The 18,743-nt window shown below is 24.1% G+C and overlaps 1 protein-coding gene across 1 annotated transcript; it reads left to right on the top strand.

Moving 5' to 3' along the window:
* The first annotated feature begins 910 nt into the window (after positions 1–910).
* On the top strand, positions 911–15,932 carry LOC132930770 (prohormone-1-like). Its single transcript, XM_060996816.1, has 3 exons — positions 911–1,032; positions 12,268–12,498; positions 15,650–15,932. The coding sequence occupies exons 2-3, from the start codon at positions 12,280–12,282 to the stop codon at positions 15,803–15,805; spliced, it is 375 nt and encodes a 124-aa protein (XP_060852799.1). The 5' UTR covers positions 911–1,032; positions 12,268–12,279; the 3' UTR covers positions 15,806–15,932.
* Positions 15,933–18,743: the final 2,811 nt, after the last annotated feature.

Here is an 18,743-nt window from a genome sequence, read left to right as displayed (position 1 = left end):
ATTATGCCTCTTGTCGTACCGAAACTAATCAAAAGCTAGATAGAACATAATATTTTGTATAATAAATAATATTTTTTTCTCGGAAAAAGCTATATTTTAACAGTTATTCGATTAATTTTATTATGATTTGATTTAACGTAAAATCATAATTTGACTGATTATTATATTTAAAATTTAATAAAACTAATTAATTTTATATAATATTTTACGATAATAATTTATCAAAAGTGGAAAGTATACAAATCGTGAATGGTTCTATAACATTTTTTTACAATTATGAACTATTGTTATTGTGCCACATAATTATATAAAATATACTAAATAAAGAATATTAAATATACGAAAAATGGTAAAGACTATCGATTCATATGAAAAGTGATAAATATAATGATGAAACTAAGCCGTATGTTTTAATTTAAAAAAATTAGTTGTAACTTTTTAGTTTATATGAATATAACATATTAATATTTGATAAACTAGCGAATTATAATTCAAAGTAGTATAATTTAGAAAAATAAAAATGTCATGTATTTCGTTTAGTTTATTTTTATAAGAAAACTATTTTTTGATACTACAAAAGTTTTATATAACATGTGATTATCTGTGAAGTACATTTGATTTATATTTTATAATTTATTAGTGTCTTAAGCCTAATATATTTGTCTTGAAATTTATTATCAGCCGACAATACTGCAAATATGTATATACCATATAAGTATAAATATTGGTTGATAGGTTTTTTTTTTTTTTGTAATATTATCAATACTTTAAAATAAAACAGTGGACCGAATTTGAATTTGGTAAATTGTTATTAATAACAGAAAATTACTCGATGCCGTACATGATGTATATTTTTATTGTATACACCGAATTGAAAAAGGCGTATTTCAGTCGGTAGATAGTGTTTAGCTTGAAGAACATGCGCGACACCCCTATATGAGGTTCCGCGCCCATTTGGTGCTTATAAAACGTCTCATCTACTCATTTTGTTTTACTTTTACACTAAACTCGGCCGCCGACTATTCATAAAAGGTACGTATGCTGCACAAGTATTTAATAGTAATATATAATTAGTATTGTGATGAATATATAATGTAGGTATATAATTTAACTACACGATTTTCTTTAACTTTTACAATAGTATACTTATGTTTGCATTATTTTTTTTACATTTAATACCGACAATAATTATAATACAGGATATTTTATTTTCAATTTGAGTCAATACTAAACACAAAAAATTATTTTACGTTTGATCATCAATACAAACCGCATCCATGGTGTTTTTAACATTGCAATTTCGTTTCAGCTATTTATTAATTTTTATTTTATTCTATCCTAATAATATCAAAGCTAAAATTTCGTTCAAATCCATATAGCATACATGTGTTTACTAACTAATTTTGTAGTAATTTTTGTGCTAATTAATCTCAAAAGTTGAAATTAAACGCCTTTAATAATAGACTAGATAATCACAAAAGTACCTGTAAATATAATATTCCTGTATTTTGTGAATGGATAGGTGTATTATGCGTGTTACCGTACTTAACTGTAATACAATTATAACAAAATTATGAAAACCGTTGGTTTTTATAAGCACCAAAATATTTTTGAGATATTCCGTGTTTTTAATAAGAGGAACAGAAATCACGCATTGACAATGTACAAAACTATAGTTAGGCCATAGACCTAATTAGGCCTATATTGATTATAAATTATAGAAAATATGAACTTTAATAAAAAAAAATAATAATATAGAATATTTGACGATATTTTAATTAGATACAACAATCAAATTATAATAAATTGTTGCATGCATAAATTAAACTTATATCAACTTATTTTTGTCAATAGTTGTATGATAACATTAAAATAATATTATAATGATCCTAAATAAACTCTTTGGTCGTATGCATAATATTATGTTAAAATATCATCACGTTAGGAATAACTTAATTAATTCATTGTCTTTATTGACTTATGCGAATAAATATTATTACAACTTTATGTGAAATTTATATTTTGACGATTTCTTGTAGTTATTATTATTATTATTATTATCATCATTATTCAATTATCATTATCCTCAATTGTTGCGTGGTTTAAAATGTATTCATTTGTACACATTTAATATGTATATATTATAATATTATATAGTTCAAATTTAAAATGGAAATTTTATTATTATAACTGTATAATGTAATATTGTAAGATAATAATTTTTTGGTATTATTTATATTATAAATGAATAATTCATTTTTTTAAATTAATATAATTTTACTTTACTAGTAGTTAAATCGGTACAGAGAAATTCAATATTTATACCTATTCTTGAATGCTTAATGTTATAGAAATACGATTATACTTATACTAGTTATAGTTATAGCTTTATAGGCCAACAAAAACTGAGGTACACTAATTTTTAAATTCTACTTTCTTAGAACATCATATTATGTTGTATAATTTCTATTCACGATTCTCAAAATTCAACCGAAAACTTAAGAATTAAACTAAAATAATTAAACATTAACCAAAACACTTGCATAAATTAATATTTCTCTGATGAATATAGTTATTGTTTTTTATTCTAATACATAAAATACTTCTATAATTATTAAATATATATTTCTAATAATAATTATATCTTATATTCACAAGCTGCAGAGCAAGCATAACTAAGAAAAAATAACTAAACAATATAAAAAATATACACACGCAAAATAGGCACTTAAGTATTGATCTCTCAGAAAATCAGAAGTATATAGGGTATATACTGGTAGAGCTGTACTTAAATTTATTTTGAAATATATATGAGAGTATGAGACTCCTGTTAAGATCGGATTATTACAAATGATTTTTATGTTTTACTTGATACCATACTGATCGGCAAACTCCTTCGAAATTTTTTTTTTCCGATTTTTAACGATGACACGCTTTATTAGAGTAACGAGAGTTTATGTCGGTCTATTTTTTGAAAATGTGTAGAAAATAGTTTTTGCTATGATGTAAACTATAATTGACGGTCCTGAGTTAGTATCGTATAAACGTATTAGTGTATCCACTGGCTACATACATTTTGTTCTACATCATATATGCTTGATACAATATACCTCGGGGAACTTATTTTTATTTAGTCTCAAAAGACCGTGCACGTAGTATACCACCTACATATTTTCATTTACTCCTTAAATTGTACCCCTCGAAATAATTTCTATCTTCTATCAAATGTTACATGATAAGAAAAATATATTTTTAAGAAGTATTGCTTGGATATACTGATATAAGGTGTTTAATAATATATCATATTATAATATGTAAAGAATTTGTATTCATGGGATTTATGGAAATTTGTTGTTTAGCTTTTGAACTGAACGAAAAATGCATGTTTATTTTCACGCTTATTTTGGTTGGTCTTTCATCTGTGTAGCTATATACTTTTTCTGGTAGAATAATACAAAAATGCTTTAAAGCCTTTGTTTACAACGAAAATTTAACAATATAACTCATAAAAGTTATGTTTAATTGTTGAAATGTTGAATTATTTTCATTAAAATAGTTTGAAACATATTATTATGAATCAAATTGAATTAAAAAATGATTGTTGATGTATTGAATTTATAGTTTATGCTTTAACTCATGAAAAAAATAATCCAATAAAAAATACACTATAGATAATAGAATCTTGCTAATTTGTCATTACAATTGAATCCATTTATGAAAAAATGTCGTTTTAATATGAATTACACAAATAAAAAAATAAATGTAATTAAATTTGGTTAATTGTTATAGAATATTTTATAAATCATATTTCAAAAAAAATTACTTGAGAAAAATGTTGGCGTTAGGTTACACACTAAAATCTAATATTCAACAAACCTTTAATAATTAGATGTTTTAGTAGATGATTTAAATTTGAAGCTTTTAATTAATATATAACAAATGTATTGACAATTTGACGATTAAACAGAGTAACAATGATTTAGTTTATATCTAATTTTTATTTTTGTAAATCTGACAGTTTAATTTTCACTTATTAAGAACATTCATGTTATCTACCTAAAGGCTACAATATAGTGGTTGGTTATTATACCTATTATACCTAGATAATTATTGATATTGTTAATAAAATAATTATTCTTATTCTGTAAGGCATTTTAAATACCATTAAGGTCAGTCACCGCAACAAAATTGTGACTCCGGTTGACTATATTATTTTTCATTTAATAATTTATTTTATTTTTACTTCAAAATCATCGTTTGGATTTTGTTTGTAATAATGAATAATTTTTATCAGTTGTTTAGTCTACATTAATCAAATACAATAAATTATTAGAAGCTTTTATTCTTAAACCAAAATAAACAATTACTAATTTGTTCAAGAAATTGGAAACTTTATTGTTTGAAACAAGATCTTATTGTAAAACAAGTCGGTAACATTTTAATGATCTGAAAATCTTTATTCAACTGTTTGTTAAATTAAAAATAAAGTTTAAAGATCGACTATCAAATTTCGTTTTAATAATGTTTTTCTTATTCATTTTTTATTTTATACTTATAATAACTCAATATACCTAACCTTATAATAACTTTATACATATTTTTTTTTTATTCAAACAATTAGATTGATATTTTTCATAACTAATATTCTAAAGTTTTAACCAGTACATAATATTTATTTACAATAATGGGGACATTTATAAAATGTAATTATAATTGAGTTTTTAGTAGAAGTTCTAAAACAAAATAAAAATATTATGTTACAAATAATCAATATAATGTAATTTATCGAAATATGAAAACAGAATATTCATATTTTGTAGTCTGTTATTCACTGGGGAATTAATTATATTATAATATGTTTAGGCACCAAAGTTTTTCATCAAAATAGTTCATGTTTTATTTTATGCAATTATTTCAAATAAACAATAATCAAGTGTTATTATCCGTGTTGATTATAGAACACATTGAACTTATAACTATATAATTTATAATTACAAAAATACTTCATATTAAGACATTGAAAACATACTTAAATAACTTATATATGCATATAAAACATTATTTTTTGAGCAATTCAAAATACCTAAATCAAAAATTTTAATCGATCGTTTTAAATTAAAATAATAATACACTCACCTATATTCGTACATAATATAATTGGTGTATACTTAAAACGAATAACAAATTAAAAAAAAATATCGAATAGGTGCGCTGTAAAAAAAAAAGGTTGTACATTAGTCTAATTATTTTATTGATTCTTAATTGATTATAACAATATGATACTATGTTTTTTTAACGGCGCTCAAGTATATCGATTAAAATTTAAAACACACTTATACTATATCAATATTATTATTACACCAAATCATCTATAGAATAACTGTTTTTCCATCATTATTAATTGACAGTAAGAGCTAAACTACAGTAAAACATTTTTTTTTTACGAAGGATCAATATAAATATTAACTGCGGACTAGTGGACGCCTCGCAATAATAAATACCTTTGTCACATTCGTACACGCGCGTATAGCCAAAAAGTTATATTACGCGAAATCAAAACATTTATAGACTTTATAATATGAAACTATATTATAGTTTTTAGTTTCGTATTATCAAGATTATAGAGCTAGGGTATTATAGAGATCGGTCGCAATAAAATGTTTTCATAACATACTCTAATTTTTGATCGCGTTCATAATCTAAATAAATTATTATTCATGAAAAAAAAATATACTGATGAAAATTTAATCAACGGGATTTAAATTACCTACTATATAATATATAACTGCTACCTATGTATTCCGCAGTGGTTTCGGTGGTCTAACTAAAATTCAGCCGAGATATTTTTCGATTGTCAGTTATACAACTCGATTTTCATAACTCACAGAGCCATCATAATTATAATACGCATGCGAGTACATGATACATTAAGTATAAAAATATATGTGTGATTACATTGAACTTTACAAATAATACACCGTTAAATATTTAAAAATAAAATAGGGTCGATCATTGTAGAAATTTCTAATGTTAAATGTATAGCAACCTACTATAATTGAAAAAAGGTCGGGGATCTATGTACTCTATATTCCAAGCTTTAACTAAAAACAGCTAGACGACACTATACGTGTTGTAATCATTATTATTATGTACTCGTATATCGATTTTTTTTATATATTATGGGCCTATCTATTTTACACGTAATTGTTCACAATATTCACTAATATTCACTGTAGGATGCAATAAGTAAAGATATTCAGGAGAAGAACGTGTCAATACACAATAATAGACATACACGAATGAAGAGAAATATAAGAAAAATCTAATGGTATCGTTCAGAATATTGGGAAATAAATATTATATAACCGTACATAAAATAATACATACGTGTACCTATATATTTGTAAATCGACTTAAAATTAAATTCGAAATAGTGAATACATTTTCTATATGGTTTAACAGAAGGATTTATTATTAATATATAGTCATATTTTATGTTTGTGCCTGACAAAATACACTTTTTTATAAGAATATGTTTCAAACTGAATTTTAAAATTAAAATACAATGGTGGATAATATTTTAAGGTTTTATTAAATATTTTTCTATTTGAATTTTATATTATCACTAATCGAATTATTTCATGCTCTTAGTTTTTATTATTATAACGAATCAATAAATTTTCATTATAAATGATTATGACTTATATCAATTTTAACAACAAGCCAAGTATAAAATAATAACGATTTAAATCCCTTGTTTTGGATTTACAGACAGTTATTTCCTCACTTTACTAGAAAGAAAAGCAAAAATAACAATGAATAGCATCTTCTTATACTTTAACATACTACGTCTAAGTCATCTATATCTTATTTTTATAAGGTTGGTTTCATTATTGCCTACGTTGAGTACTATATAAAGCATATAGAATAGTGAAATCTTATTAGTGGAAAGTGACATTTATAAAAACAGACAAAAACGAACTTTTAATGAGATTTTCACTAATCCTAAATAAAACATTTAATAACTTCAATAAATACACTAACATTACAATGCTAAATTAATTGATTTTTTTAATTAGTTCATTTCAATAATACATTTACAAAATTAAAATTATATTTTAAATATATTCCTATAACAATTTAAAATATTAAATAGATAATAAATAATAGGTAATATAGTATGGACCGCCATGATTTATATTTTCTACTATAGTTATATGGTTTTATCATAATTTAAAAACAGTGCAATCACTGCAATCTGTCAAATATCTAAATTTTCCTCAATTCATGTTATAAATGTTACTATAAACGATATGCCTTTATATCATTTTATTTGAAATTGTATTTTAAAATAGTAAATTCCATCCTAAATATTATGTTTGCCTGTTACATTTTATGATAATACTAAAATATTTTAATCCATTTAAGAGCATATTAGACAATAGATCACATTGCTTAAATCGTATATGAAAAAAAATTCATTGATATTTTTCGTGTTCCTATATAAGATCTTGAAAATTTAATAAGGTAGGTACCTGAATACCTGATATAACACCGATATTCCTATTTTAGTCCAGATTTGAATAATGAACAAGTTAAATAATAAAACATTATATACATCAGCGTGTCACCTTTACTAAAAGAATGAATTTAATATTAATCTTTCTCTTAAATCATTTATCATAATTCCAAATAAGTAGTATTTTAAATACGAATACAAAGGTGATGGACATATCACGTATGTTCATTTAATGGTTGGAACAAATTTTCCGTTTAATTATTTAATCTTTAATAAGTATTATAAAGCAAATAAATTAATTAAACAACCTTATGTTTAATTACATTAAATTATTATTCAGGGTGATTTATCAAGTACCAAGATTTACCAAGTTTTTTTCAATAAATAATGTAGTGATTCAAAATTTTGATTTGGCGAAATTTTTTAGTAGGATTCTATGATCAAAGATATTTATAGATATTATACCATTTAAAAAATGACATTTTACGGTAAAAATTTATTTTTTTTAATGAGAACCATCTTTTATATTTATAAGGCTAAAAATAATTAATTGAATAATTTGTTATTAGGTATTTAATTGTATGTAAGTAAATGAAATTCATAATATTGGTTTCAAATTATATACAAAATATATATGTTACATTTAGTCAAAATATTTTTTACAAAATATTAAATTCTAATTACATCATTATTATAAATGTATTTAAGATACTACAACTTTAAAATGTTCATAACTTATTTTAAAACGATAATATCAATGTGACATTGTCTAGATAATATTCTTTCCTTTAAATTTGATGATAAGTAAATTAAACTAATATTAAAACTAACATCACAAAACGTGTTCTGCTGAATGCAAATTTGCTATGATGTACTGATGTACATTAGTAAGACAGAGACAACGTCTTCTTAACTGTTTGTTCAAATATTGAATTACCTATACACTTCAACATTTTCAACAAAATAATCTGCTTAAAAATGTACAATAAAAAAATGTAGTTATCGTTTAAAAGTTGAAAGAAAGAAGTTTGGACCGTCACCGGGCATTGCTTAAATGGCATATAAAATATATATTTGAAAATAATTTTCTAATATACCTACGTCATAAAATTAAAAAAAAATCAAAATTAGAATAAATTCATTATTAAAGAAAAAAGTGAAAGTATACATGCCTGGTGAATCACAATGTATATTAGTAACATTTTTGTAAAATAAACAATTCATTATTAATACTTTACAAAAACTCATTTAAATTTTAAATTACTCTAATATTTCAACAAAAACAATTATATTCTTTTAAAGTTTTACACTTCAAATAACTTCATTAACTTATAGGCATTTTTTATAGTATTTTTATATTATTAACTTCAATACAATTTTTGTTTTAAAAAAATGAAATATATAGAAATTGTACAAAAACTAAATTTGTCACAAGTTAACTGATTAGTTAAACCTCCAGAATTTACGATTAAAAGAGAATAAATTAACAATTAAACTTCACAATGCTATTAATTACAAAGCAACTGCACTATTTAGTATGTATATATATAAATGTGAAAATGGAAATCTTTGTCACGCATTCTCTGAAACTATTCATCCGATTATCTTGATTTCTTAATGAAAGTACATCGCTGTGAACGTTTTAAGCCTATTTCTAATTCTATAAGTTAATGAAAAATCGAGTTATTCATTTTTTAAATAATCAGGAAATACGCATATATAAAGATTTTTTTATCCGTGTTACCAATTATTAGTTACTATGAGAAATTAGTATTTTAGTGAATACTCGTAGTTGATATAATATAACATTACAAAACGTTTTCATTGCTTTTAGTTCATACTATTGAAACTCTATGAGTTATTGGTTTTTGACCAAGGAAATCAAATTTGAGTTGTCGATAAAAAAAAATAAAAATAATTTAAAAAAAAAATGTTTTTATTAAATGATAAAAAAGCAACGCTGCTCATGAGCAGCTATGTAAAGTTAATATATCCAAATATCATCTTTACACTAATTAAAAACCAAAAATAATATTATTATTTATCCACACGCTCTGTGCTAAATGTTAGCATTATAGCCTATAGGCAAATAAATTCAACATAGGTGCATTTTATACTGGGCAACGAAGTGCACAGGGATAATAATAGTATAAAATAAGTCTGCAAAAATGATTTGAATTCTAGAATAATAAATATAACAATTTATAGATTAATATAGAATATAATATACATATAATATATATATATATATATATTTGTATTGTTAATTTTTTATTGTTTATAGAATTAATTAAAAAACAAAAGCTATGCCTAATCGGTATACATGCGCAAACTAAAATATAGGTAGCAACAAATAATAATTGTATATACATAAAAAATATATTATAATACTAAACAACAACGCAGTGCGATCGATCAACCAATTGTTCAATAAAATAATTTGTGGTACATCATTTAATAAAAGTTCTAACTAATAAATTCACAATAATAGTCAATAATATTGTAAAAGTAAAACATTAGCATTTGTTACTTATGTTAAAATTAAATAATTTTTACATATTCTCAATTAATCTCAAGAAAACATAAGTAGGTAGGTAGGTACCTACTAGATATTTAATTTCTATTGATTGAAACGGTCGATCAGCCATACGAATTGCTTACTGCACTTTTTATCAGTTTATCAACATTTAACACCTATTTTGATTATTTACACAAAACACAGCTAGAGCACAGATTATAATAAAGCTTTTATTGCGGTTATTAGATTTTTATACGTACCATTATACTAATCAAACCATTAAAATTAATAAATATATATATATAGAGAGAGAGAGAGAGAGATTTTTTTAAAGAGTATCGTTTACACATAAACGCGATTTAAGTATAGAATAATATTCTGTATTGCCGTTGGTGAGGATTTTCTCAATTATATAAACTGCACAACGAAATATTAAAAACTCGATGATTTAAAATTATGATTCTGGTCTTGAGCAAGAACCTTTTTTTTTAATAATTTTAATGGCACGGCGTATCGTGGTCTAGACTCTAGAGGTATAGTTGCTATAGCGGTTAACCTGTTAAGAGCGAAACGAATTTTACTCGGTGAAAAAAACATCATTAAAACACCAACATATATATATAGCTTCATATTATTTCCACCAGGAATCCAAAAAGGCACACGTATTTAATGGAGGATGCTATTACAAAATTGAAATAATTATTAAAAGTGACGTAATAGTTCAAATTGGTATTAAAGAATATGTTTGCCATACGGGAATATCGGTAATCCCATTAATGTATGCCTTTAGCGTACTAGGGATTACAATGTAATATAATATGCAATGTGACAACGAGAACTGTTCAAAAATTAAAAGGATGTTTTATAAAATTTGCAGTTAATATTTTAATCTAGATTTAGGAAAATCTCAAATATATTTCGTATTCGTTTTCCCCAGCACGTCGTATGGATACGAATATTTAATTAATGAACAAAGGTCGAATCCCTCAACCGTTTGTTTTTCTACTATGTAGAGATTAATACTCTTTAATTACGTATGCGTAAGCATGTAAGGAAATTAAATATTTAATGTGCAAGTTGAAAAAAATGGATTTAATGAACTCGGTAATGTTATTGAGAATTACTTGTTTTATAGTGTATATATATGTGTGTATATATTATTTTATCCTACCCAGTACCCGGGGTGTTTTCGAATAGAGATTAATGCAAATTATTATTCTAAACTCTCGGTTAGTATATTATATACGCTCGTGGGGAGTGTTTATTACAGTTTAAAATACAACAAACGTTTCTTTGAATCATTTAAAATTATTAGACGTGTTTATATTTAAAAATATTAATAAAATATCAAACTCAACTGCACTTCGACTTGCATTCCAATGTTATTTTTGCTTTAACGGATAATAAAAATACTTAATATCCGATATCGTTTAGTGACTTAATGGTAAGTATTAAAATTAATGAAAAAAAGTACCTATTTCTATCTCATTTTTTATAATTTTAAATATTTTAGTGTAAACAAAACATTAAGCTTGTAAACAATGTAATTTTATGTGTATACTTAAAATTTAAATTAATGATAAAAGAGTTTTCAAAATCATAAAGTCAAAGCATAGACTTGTGTTTTTACAACGCAACGGCGTTAAAATAGAGATACAATCTAATTTTTAAAAGCCATATAATATTATGTTTAACTATTATAATTATAAATAAAATTAATTATAATGGATAATTTTATTTTAAAGTAAATAATACACTCATAATATAGGTATCGAACAATTTTTATTATCAAGTATATTGTTCTTAATAATCATAATTAATTTTTGGATAAAACATTTTAACTCCTTTGGCTTAAAACCCAATTTTGATGAATTATATTAGGTATATGTATAATATATAAGTAAAATTTTACAAATTAATAGAAACTTGATTTCTAATTATTTTATTAAAATAGTGCCTACCTACTGTCTATTGAATTGTTTACATGTACCTACTTTTTTTTTCACTAAATACTTCACACATTAAGTATATATATAATATTATCTGTATGACTGTGTAATTGTAATAACTATAATAACTAAAGCTTAATATATTATTATAACTAAAATATTTAACTTTTATATGTCGATATGCATTCATGTTATTTATTATACTTAATAATTATTCAATTTTACTGTACCTATTGATTTTACATTATATATTTTCTATCTAATCATAAAATTATTTTCAGATATACTTTAAAATGGCTACACAAATGGGATTCATATCTTACGGAGTAATTTTGACATTTACAGTCTTAACTGTGTTATTGCCAATACTAACCACAGGAAACGTCATAGATCAAAGAGTACTGCAGAGAGAACTTGGAGAAAATTCTCCTGAAATAATGTCGATGGGTGACAAAGATGATTTCCGCGAAATTGAAGAACCTTCCGTCGATGATTATACTATAAAAAATAAGGTTTTTAATTTGATAAATAATTGTGCATCATTAAATATCTCATCATTAACTTTTAACAGGATATTGAAAAGTTAAAACCCGTTACGATTCTTTTTTAGTGTTACTATATTTTAAACACTACCTACGTTAAACGTGGCGTAATGGACTAACGATTTCAATAAATTTATCACAAAAATATTGACATTCAATTACTACATCACATTCCGTACACAAATAGACATGAATTAAAAATCTGATTTACGTACAAAATAACAGAAAAATTATAACTTTTTGTGTTGCTCTTTTTATAACCTGTGTAATTTGAATATTGTAATTTAAGAATTTCTAAATAATGACATAACATAATCATAATTATCAATTAATATGAAAATAATACAGTAAATAAAAGATAATACATTTAGTAGTGTTTAAATAGATATGGCTAATTTATATGTGGAACAATGTGTACATAAAGCAAAATATTAACTTTTCATTAAAATAAAAGGGATCAATATCATTATATCAATAAATAATAATAAAAAAAAACCATTAGAAAATTAATATTTGTACTCCAAAAGTTTTATACATGGGCATAATATTATGTAGGTACATTCAGAATTATTAATTTACCATTTTGTCATAAGTTATAATATTATGGACTCGATTCACATATTATATTTCTTTAACAAATAGGACTATTTGCAAACAGCTTTTCATAATAATTAGGGGAGCAGTATAAATTAATATTAACACTCGAAATAATTGGTGTAGGTTACCTACTCGTAATATATAGCCACGTAACAAAAATAAAAATACAGTTTAAACATATAAATTGTGTATTGTACACTAACTGGTATGGACTTTATGTGTGATAATACTAATAACATGTTATAATATTTTAACAAACAATGTATAATATTTTGTACAAATAATCAAATCGTGCACGACTGGACAGAGGGCAGTAAAAAATTAATTATTACAATTATCAAAACGGTATGTTTTAATAATTATTGTTGTAAAGCTATAGGTAGGTATACCAAGATAAATAAAAATAAACATATAGGTAGGAATGCACTTTTTATGTTTAAACACCGTCGTAATATAAAATGTAATATAGGTACATTAGATAATACTGGTAATAGCTATTATAGCTTAAATAGATACCTTATACGTAGCTTTTTTTGCTTTTATTATAAAGACCCTAAGTTTATTGAACTTGATTTGAGAAGTTTTTACTTAGACATTTTGACATGTAGAACCTATTTCAAGTTCGACAAAATAATAAACATGCCTTAACTATAATTTTTTTTTTTTTAATTAAAAATGTTGTGTAGTTTTATCTATGCATCGTACAACGCTTGAGAATATAGATATGAAATTCATAAATTGTAGATTGTAATCTTATTTCTTATCCTTACCGTAAACTGTTACATTATACTTATTTTGTTTTACACAACATTCAATCAAACTTCCAACTTATCATTAGATCAATATTTAACCCTTGACACTTTTTCTTATTCAACAATATAACGTCCGTCCACTGCAGATTCATTCCTCGTGATGTTCCACATAGATAACCGAGGATTGGACTACTTTTTACACTTAACACTTATAAAATGTATAAAACAAGATTTTTTTTTTTATTAATAATTAAAAATAAATGAAGAGAATATTTTTAATTAAAAATATAAAAAGGGAAGAATAGATAATATATTCTCAATAATATATATTTAATGTCTTCTACAGGTACACTACGTCACCACCTATCAACCTTAAACATTTTTTCACAATTAGTTCCTAATTAAATTTAGATATTCATTTTTATCTTTAATGTATAAAATACAGTACATTCATGTCCCCTTATCTATTATGTTATCTACTCAAATCGTTCTAATAGTTAGTCGCACTAAAGCATACATAGGAGATAGGAATATAATTATATCATATTACAATGATGAAAGTACATATTATATTGTTCCTCGTGTTCCGGTGAAAATGAAGTGCAATCCTTTCAGAATTCAAATAAATAATTATTTTTACTCAGCCTATAATTATTAGGCACGCTATTATTATTATTATCCTTTGATGTATCTGCCTAACTCAGTTTTTATTTCTAAACATTAGTTGTGTCGTTGTGTGTAATTTAAGTGCAATTTGAGAGTTTGTTGATTAGGTTAAAGGATGTCAAAATCATCTCAATTCTCAATTCTCAATTACTTAAATCTAGATTCTAGAATAATATAATATTGTAAAATAAAAATGATCCTAATGAATCATAATTAATAGCCTATAGACGGAAATTGGGTACAAATGAACAATTAGGAAGAACTAAGAACTGAGAGAATAAAAAATGAAATTTAAAAACAAACTACCTAATTAATTGGTAATACGATTAGGATAATTATTACTATCAACTGTTTAAAATAAATTTAATATAACTAACAATTATAATTTTTCTGCCACAGTCTACTGTTACAAATGTATTTAAATTGACCACTGCCATAATTGCCTAATTATATTTGATATATTACTTTCAATGTATGCTAAGTACTAAATTTATAATCCTCTCTTTTAACTCATAGTCAGTTAAACTTGACTGCTAGGTATATCTTGATAAAGAAAAGTTTTCGACAATAATGGTATGATAATATAATAACCTGTATACTTTCCTTTAAAACTGTTACAATAATAATATGGTTGCGAGCGTTTGAATAAAACCATTCCTATTTCCTGCGAAACTAAAAAAAAAAATGTAGTACCTATTTAGATATAATAATTATTATGTACCTTTCCTACCAAAACATTTAATCTAAACTAGTCGTCTTCAACAAACAATGGATATAGATTGTTAAAATATGGAAAACGACAAAAACATAGACGATCGGATGCATTAATAATATATTAATATACCCAGCGAAAGAATAGCGAATTAGTATTAATTATACTAATTATTACGTATATTATGTATTTAAGTAAAATTATTTTATGTTTCAAGATTTGTTCTGAAGTCAATATAGGATAATAGACACAATATATATTTGGTATTTTATACGAAATACAATAATTTATCAATGTTACCTATAAAATCCTGTGGGTTGTGGTCATATAATATAATACAAAGAATAAATCGACACAAAATATTGTAATTTCGTATGATTTACACATGTTACAGAGTGATGATCAGAACCTCGAGATTGCACTGATCGACTATCTGTTTACCAAACAAATGATAAACAAAATCCGCGCCCGGACGGATTCGTATCGCGCACAGAAGAAGAGAAGTTATTGGAAGCAATGCGCTTTCAACGCGGTGTCGTGCTTTGGTTAAGTTTAACGTGTGTACGCAATGTCCACATATCTAATATTATTCAACATAAAATATAATTTACGGCAGGATATTAGCCCTTAACATAATAATAAAATAATAATATAAAATGCTTTTTAATATTCAACTATTTATTTCGATTATAATTATATTATAGGTAACTATAATAGATATTTACCAATATAGTTTTTAATAGCCCCAAGAATCCACCTATTTTATTAAATTTTTCTCGAGTTGAAAAAACAATATTAATAATAATAATAATAAAAAATATATAATATTATGTTATAATACCTATACTACACGCATATTAAATTGTCATGATTAATAATTATTAATATTAAAATATATATACGTTTGTTTATATTTCCTACAGTATTAATATATTATAATAATAAACATTATGTTGATCTAAAATAATACTGTAAAATAGTTTAAATAATATAATAAAATTGAATAAAAATTCGTTTTAATTTGTTGTATAGAATATAGATACTTACCTTATGTGAATTAATTATCTTCGATGCTTATAACTATGGGTCGAATTTAATTGCATTTACAACTATTTTTCCTCGCTATAATTTCTTGTGCTGTATAAGTTATAAATGTGTTCTGTGAAAAATACAGTCATTTTGAATACAATTGTATGTTGTATGTACATCTCATGATGCAGTTTTTGAAACTTTTTACGTGTATTAATGAATTTAGCTACATATTTTCATGATGAGACAACAAAAATGAAATATTTTTTAGTTGAAATCTTTTATAGTTTTATAATTTTTTTTATCAATCGATACGAATTTTCTATAATTGTGAAGAACACTGATCATCTGTGATTGGCAAATTGGAAATGAGAGTTGCCGAATTGGTTCCCATTATTAGACCAAATTTATTCCCGTTTGAAAACAGGTATTTTATTAAGGAAAATTGAATTTGTTCCAATTTGCATTTAGAATATACCGGATCGAGTTGGTTTCCAGCTTCCCACTTTTGGCTGTGACATATCATACAAGTCAAATATTCATACATTTTCTTACCCTGTTTTTAGTCTTACTAGTCTTAGGAATGCGAAGGATGTATGATAATTTATTATATTAATATTATTATTTTATTAAAATAATAATAATTCAATATTAATATTCATTTTATATAAAATAGATAATTATTTAAAAAAAATATATTTTTTAAATATAACTACATTGTATAGGTAAACTATAAAGTTAGACAGAAATAAGGGAATGAAAAGTTAAGCCTAGCAATTATATTATAAACTCCTTAAAAAATTATTAAAAATATAATATTATATTTTAGACTTATTGATACTCTGATAATATTGATATTAAAAAATAAAAATGTTAGCCTCCTGAAACTTTGATGCATTTTTACCAATGAATATGAAATACTATAAATAGTACGCCAGCAGCGTACTAATATGGTTTAATATAAAATGTACAATAGTTTTTCCATTTCCCAAAATAGATCATCCATCACGAGCTAAATACGATAATTGTAGGTATAATAACGGCACACTATATGGCGGGGCGATAACAAACAAGTACCTTATTTAATATTAATAATATATTCAATATTGCGTATAAAAAATGAATACAACTATTTTAATATTAAAGTTTATATTCAAATGTTTTAATAATTATTATTAATTAGTATACCATAATATGAAATATACAATAAATATAAATATTATAAGTAATACTTTCCAGTAAAGTTGTATTAAATATAAAAACTATATATAATTGATTTCTACGTATTATATAATACCAACGTAATTTTACATTGCATTTTATATTGGATGCCTGTAATTACTAATTGCTCCAAATCAAATTACAATTTAACTTTAACATCAAACCTACAAACTTCAAGCCAAAATGATGTATTAATCAGGAACCAATTCGGTAACAGTCTTAGAAATAAATGAGCCAAATATTACTCAAATCTGAAATAGATATATGTAAATAGCCGAAAACACTAATTTCTTGATGATTCTAAAACTATTTTTAGTTTATAACAGAGTATAAATAAAAAGTAGGTAAGACTTTAAATTTCGATTAATAAACTTAAACGTTTAACTATATATAATACAAAACGATATTTTATAATGTAATTTTTAGTACCCGCAATTTTAATCAATTTTTAGTGCATCAAAGTTCATAAATCCTATATTTATATTAACTACAAAAATAGTGGTAGAAAAAAATGATAGTTCCATAGTAGTATATAGTGTAAGTACTTTAAGTAAGTAAAAAAGATGCGTGTATAGGTAGTAGGTACGGTTAGGTAGTACTCTACATGACGTCTCGCGATGTTCATCATTATTTTTTCTTTATTATTTTTTGGCGATGAGTTAATAGAGTCGCCATATTATAACCGTATACCGTAACGTTACTTAAAAAAATAAACCTAACACTACGGGACACTCTATACTTACATAATATATGGCACCGACATTATCACAGTACGCACACCGTAATAAGGAATAATTCGGCGTAGGTGTTCCTATAATAAGTACCTAACAAATACCTACCTATATAATAACAATTAATAGTATCTATGTCATACATATAATATTATAGAAATAAATATAATATAAAGTTTTAAAAATAAATTATAAATATAAATCGATGAACAATATATTATTTTTTTTTACTTTATTAGAAAAATAAACAGTCTGTATCAATTTCAAAAATAGTAAGTAAATACGATAATGCACATAGTAATAATAATAAATAACATATAGAAAAAACAACATGATGTGGGAAGCCCTCCATTGATAGAACTATTCAGCCATTCATGGTTTGTGTGAATTGATAATCTAGATCTAAATATAGGACGAACCGGACAAGCCAGACGAAGGTGATTATTCAACATTTTGTGTTCGGATCTTAAATGAGCTATGACTCTATGAGAACCCTCATTTGTCCAA

Source organism: Rhopalosiphum padi, chromosome 4 (genome assembly GCF_020882245.1).
Source record: "Rhopalosiphum padi isolate XX-2018 chromosome 4, ASM2088224v1, whole genome shotgun sequence".
NCBI classification, from domain to species: domain Eukaryota; kingdom Metazoa; phylum Arthropoda; class Insecta; order Hemiptera; family Aphididae; genus Rhopalosiphum; species Rhopalosiphum padi.
The sequence above is the reverse complement of the archived record's forward strand: the minus strand, read 5'-3'. Positions and strand labels throughout refer to the sequence as shown.

What these genes read in the sequence shown, in the direction of transcription:
- LOC132930770 (XM_060996816.1), top strand. Translation starts at nt 12,280, where the DNA reads ATGGCTACACAAATGGGATTCATATCTTACGGAGTAATTTTGACATTT. An exon ending in ATTATACTATAAAAAATAAG is followed by an intron (nt 12,499 to 15,649) that starts GTTTTTAATTTG and finishes CACATGTTACAG; the next exon opens with AGTGATGATCAGAACCTCGA.